The sequence below is a fragment of the Nannobrachium achirus genome (genome assembly GCF_963921795.1).
Source record: "Nannobrachium achirus genome assembly, chromosome: 6".
NCBI classification, from domain to species: Eukaryota; Metazoa; Chordata; class Actinopteri; order Myctophiformes; family Myctophidae; genus Nannobrachium; species Nannobrachium achirus.
Genome location: NC_137815.1, coordinates 26,212,922 through 26,217,813, shown reverse-complemented (window position 1 = coordinate 26,217,813; position 4,892 = coordinate 26,212,922). Strand labels below are relative to the sequence as shown.

The following is a 4,892-nucleotide window of genomic DNA, read 5'->3' as shown; positions in this document are numbered from 1 at the left end:
GTTTGTTTACATTCTTTCTTTTACACATGACTTTCTCTACATGTCAAAGACAAATATTGTACTTTTGAATTAACCATACAAGTTGTGAGCTTTTAGATTCAAATATAAATCTGACCGTACATATTTCACTTGAGTAATACTAGACCAAGAGCTAATAATCTATGTATTATTGTGTTATTTTTTGAACTAATACATTAGACTTTGTGTGTATGTCCATGTGTCCGTCTGTATCCCGCAAAACACAAACTACAGGTATGACAACACGACAATTACATTAGTATTTATTATATAATAATAATAATATAAGATGTTTTTTTTATTCTCAAAGGCACTTCACACTGGGCGTGATTTTTATGTTGATTAATTGATTACAGGACAACTATGGCAACAAGAAATTAAAGGTGGGGTTGCACTGACGCGAGTCACGAGGAATCTGCTGGGAAATGAATTCCGTCTTACTATTCATATTAGATATTGTGATGTCAAGTGAAGCATATTGACCGATCCTGTCTGATTGTCCAATCAGAAAAGGGACAGAAAAGGTCAATTGAACTCAATGGACTTTTGGGATTACAGAAAAGTAAAACCGGGTGTGAATTTTTATCTTTACTATTGCCCCATATTTTGACCATTACATGTCATAACACGATTGTGCCTGAAGACAAAACGTGATGAATCATATTTTTGCCATATTTCCCCTGCTCTAGAAACGGAATCTCCGGCTGTTAGCGTGGCCGACTCTGTCCAGATTGGGGTTGCAGGCGAACGTGATCATGAGAGGAGGTCCACACAGGAGGATGAGGGTGTGGTCGCCGGGCGGAGGCAGGTGCTTCCGCACCATGTCTTCATTGACGAACCCTCGGCCATATTCCCACCGCTCTGCGGGCGTGCGGTCCAGGGTGAACCACAGCTTGAAACGGTCGGGGTTGGCAGCCGCGATGCCTTCCAACTCTGCTCGGAGCAAGATGTCTTTCTCGGTCTGGTTGGCGAAGAGGAGGTGACACACCGTGGCGTCCTGGGGATCCTTCATGACCGCCGCGATGATCTGCAGCATCGGGGTGATGCCCGTTCCGCCGGCGATCATGCCCACGTGTTTGGCTTTCTTCATCACGGCCGGCGACTTCCTGTCCTCTTGGATGGCGAACGTTCCTTTGCCCTCGTAAACCAGCTGGCCGCCGGGACCTCTGAACTGGATGGTGTCGCCGATCTCGAGGTTCTCCAAATACTGACTCATCTTCCCGCCTTCTGGGAACGCGGGATTGACGTCCTTGAAGTAAACCTTCACTAGGAGGTCTACGTAGCCTCTGTCGCTGGACATGGGGGTGTACGGACGGACCACCTGCTTTCCATGTACTCTGGCGGACAGGTAAACGTGCTGCCCAACGGGGAGTCCGAGAACATGCCCGGGAGACGGCAGAGCGAAGCGGAGTTTCCTTGTGTCGTGGCTCACGATCTGTTTGTCTGTCAGCCGTAGAGCGATCTTCACGTTGGGGTCCTCTAATGTGATGGCTGGCCTCCTCTTTGAGAAGTAAAGTCTAAAGACGAGGTTGATGATGGCATCATAGCCACTCTGGATCAGACAAACAACGGTAAACATTGTTTTGTCTCCATGTAAAAACCTGCAGGGATATTTATAGAGCACCAAAGTCTGACATCACTGCCACTAGGGGGTGCTATCCACATGGGTCAGAGCTATTTTTTCTTTTTTTTTAAAGATTTGTTTTTGGGCTTTTTATGCCTTTATTTGATAGGATAGTAGACTGACAGGAAATGGGGAGAGAGATGGGGAATGACATTGTGTCAAAAGTCGTCCGGATCGGAAATCGAACCGGCGACGCCAGCAGGCATCATAGCCTAGTATGTGGTATGCGCCTTGACCACCAGGCCAGCGGGCGCTCCGGTCAGAGCTATTTCTGAGCGGTGTTAACCCCTCCTACATCTAGCTTTGTCTGTTTTCCCGTGTCTGTCCGGACTGTCATTGGTCAATTGGTGTCTGTTTGTACGGCCAGGGTCACATTGGCCAAGCTTCGCGGGACGCTCCCAAGGCATTGTGTTGTGAGCTTTTAGATTCATATAAATCTGACCATGCATATTTCACTTGAGTAATACTAGACCAAGAGCATCTATCTATTATCGTGTTATTTTTTGAACTACTCCTACATTAGACTTTGTGTGTATGTCCGTGTGTCCGTCTGTATGTCCGTCCCGCAAAACACAAACTACCGGTATAACACCACAACAATTACATTAGTATATACTATTTATATAATAATAATAATATAAGATGATTTATTTATTCTCAAAGGCACCGCTCACTTCACACTGGGCGAGATTTTTATGTTGATTAATTGATTACATAGGACAACTATGGCAACAAGAAATTAAAGGTGGGGTTGCACTGACGCGAGTCACGAGGAATCCGCTGGGAATTTAATTCCGTCTTACCATTTATATTAGATATTGTGATGTCAAGTGAAGCATATTGACCGATCCTGTCTGATTGTCCAATCAGAAAAGGGACAGAAAAGGTCAATTGAACTCAATGGACTTTTGGGATTACAGAAAAGTAAAACCGGGTGTGAATTTTTATCTTTACTATTGCCCCATATTTTGACCATTACATGTCATAACACGATTGTGCCTGAAGACAAAACGTGATGCATCATATTTTTGCCATATTGCCCCTGCTCTAGAAACGGAATCTCCGGCTGTTAGCGTGGCCGACTCTGTCCAGATTGGGGTTGCAGGCGAACGTGATCATGAGAGGAGGTCCACACAGGAGGATGAGGGTGTGGTCGCCGGGCGGAGGCAGGTGCTTCCGCACCATGTCTTCATTGACGAACCCTCGGCCATATCCCCACCGCTCTGCGGGCACGCGGTCCAGGGTGAACCACAGCTTGAAGCGGTCGGGGTTGGCGGCCGCGATGCCTTCCAACTCTGCTCTGAGCAAGATGTCTTTCTCGGTCTGGTTGGCGAAGAGGAGGTGACACACCGTGGCGTCCTGGGGATCCTTCATGACCGCCGCGATGATCTGCAGCATCGGGGTGATGCCCGTTCCGCCGGCGATCATGCCCACGTGTTTGGCTTTCTTCATCACGGCCGGCGACTTCCTGTCCTCTTGGATGGCGAACGTTCCTTTGCCCTCGTAAACCAGCTGGCCGCCGGGACCTCTGAACTGGATGGTGTCGCCGATCTCGAGGTTCTCCAAATACTGACTCATCTTCCCGCCTTCTGGGAACGCGGGATTGATGTCCTTGAAGTAAACCTTCACTAGGAGGTCTACGTAGCCTCTGTCGCTGGACATGGGGGTGTACGGACGGACCACCTGCTTTCCATGTACTCTGGCGGACAGGTAAACGTGCTGCCCAACGGGGAGTCCGAGAACATGCCCGGGAGACGGCAGAGCGAAGCGGAGTTTCCTTGTGTCGTGGCTCACGATCTGTTTGTCTGTCAGCCGTAGAGCGATCTTCACGTTGGGGTCCTCTAATGTGATGGCTGGCCTCCTCTTTGAGAAGTAAAGTCTAAAGACGAGGTTGATGATGGCATCATAGCCACTCTGGATCAGACAAACAACGGTAAACATTGTTTTGTCTCCATGTAAAAACCTGCAGGGATATTTATAGAGCACCAAAGTCTGACATCACTGCCACTAGGGGGTGCTATCCACATGGGTCAGAGCTATTTTTTTTTTTTTTTTTAAGATTTGTTTTTGGGCTTTTTATGCCTTTATTTGATAGGATAGTAGACTGACAGGAAATGGGGAGAGAGATGGGGAATGACATTGTGGCAAAGGTCGTCCGGATCGGGAATCGAACCGGCGACGCCAGCAGGCATCATAGCCTAGTATGTGGTATGCGCCTTGACCACCAGGCCAGCGGGCGCTCCGGTCAGAGCTATTTCTGAGCGGTGTTAACCCCTCCTACATCTAGCTTTGTCTGTTTTCCCGTGTCTGTCCGGACTGTCATTGGTCAATTGGTGTCTGTTTGTACGGCCAGGGTCACATTGGCCAAGCTTCGCGGGACGCTTAATGAAATGAACTAAACTAGCCGTCTAGAGATCGCGCCTGCGAAGCTCACAGCTACGTTGCTGCAGTGATCCCACTATGGCCATATATGGAGATATGTATCTGTCAATCCTTGCACACTGTCGGAGAAACATAAGCAGACGTTTCAAAGGAGAGTAGGCTACGGTGAACTTCCGTATGGAACTGTTTGGGATAATATGTATGTATTATATATACTAGAGGTTTGCGCCCGCTCCGCCCGTGTTGTAGTAAGATATTATGATGTTACGTGAAACTTGACCAATCATGGAGATTGGCCCATCTATAGTCTGGTTGGACAAAATGTCATGTGAAGCTCACCAATCAATCCACCAATAGGTTGGTTCGTGAACTTCCTGATTACAAGCACATTGATTGGCTGCATGTCAGTTAGGACAAACTGTCAGCTCTTTTGCAACGGGAATAAAAAATGTGATGCATGCACACACACATGCACGCACGCATGCACACGCGCACACATGCACACACACTCAGAGAGTTTGGTTTCCATGGCAAACACAGACAGGTAGGAGGTCCTAAGCAATGACTCAGCCTGTTGCCCAGTGAGTCAGCAAAACCCATTCTGGCTTACAACACAGACACGCACGCTCACATGTACACACAGTCACACCGTCTCACAGTCTCACACGCACGCACGCACGCACGCACGCACGCACGCACGCATGCACGCACACACACACACACACACACACACACACACGTGCACGCAAGTCAAAGATTTTCCCTGTGCTCAATATCTCTCTCTCTCTCTCTCTCTATCTCTCTCATACCATACATAACATAACTTGACTCATAATTTTGTATCAGCTGGTTGCTACATTTTTGCAGT

General features: G+C 47.9%; 2 protein-coding genes across 2 annotated transcripts; both read right to left on the bottom strand.

The window, feature by feature from the left end:
- Nucleotides 1-703: 703 nt before the first annotated feature.
- LOC308286946 (NADH-cytochrome b5 reductase 3-like) lies at nt 704-1,597 on the bottom strand (the record flags this gene model as incomplete). The annotated part of the gene is made up of 1 exon (XM_080728068.1): nt 704-1,597. The coding sequence occupies one exon, from the start codon at nt 1,595-1,597 to the stop codon at nt 704-706; it is 894 nt and encodes a 297-aa protein (XP_080584194.1).
- Nucleotides 1,598-2,689: 1,092 nt separating this feature from the next.
- On the bottom strand, nt 2,690-3,583 carry LOC308286944 (NADH-cytochrome b5 reductase 3-like; the record flags this gene model as incomplete). Its single annotated transcript, XM_080728066.1, has 1 exon — nt 2,690-3,583. The coding sequence occupies one exon, from the start codon at nt 3,581-3,583 to the stop codon at nt 2,690-2,692; it is 894 nt and encodes a 297-aa protein (XP_080584192.1).
- Nucleotides 3,584-4,892: the final 1,309 nt, after the last annotated feature.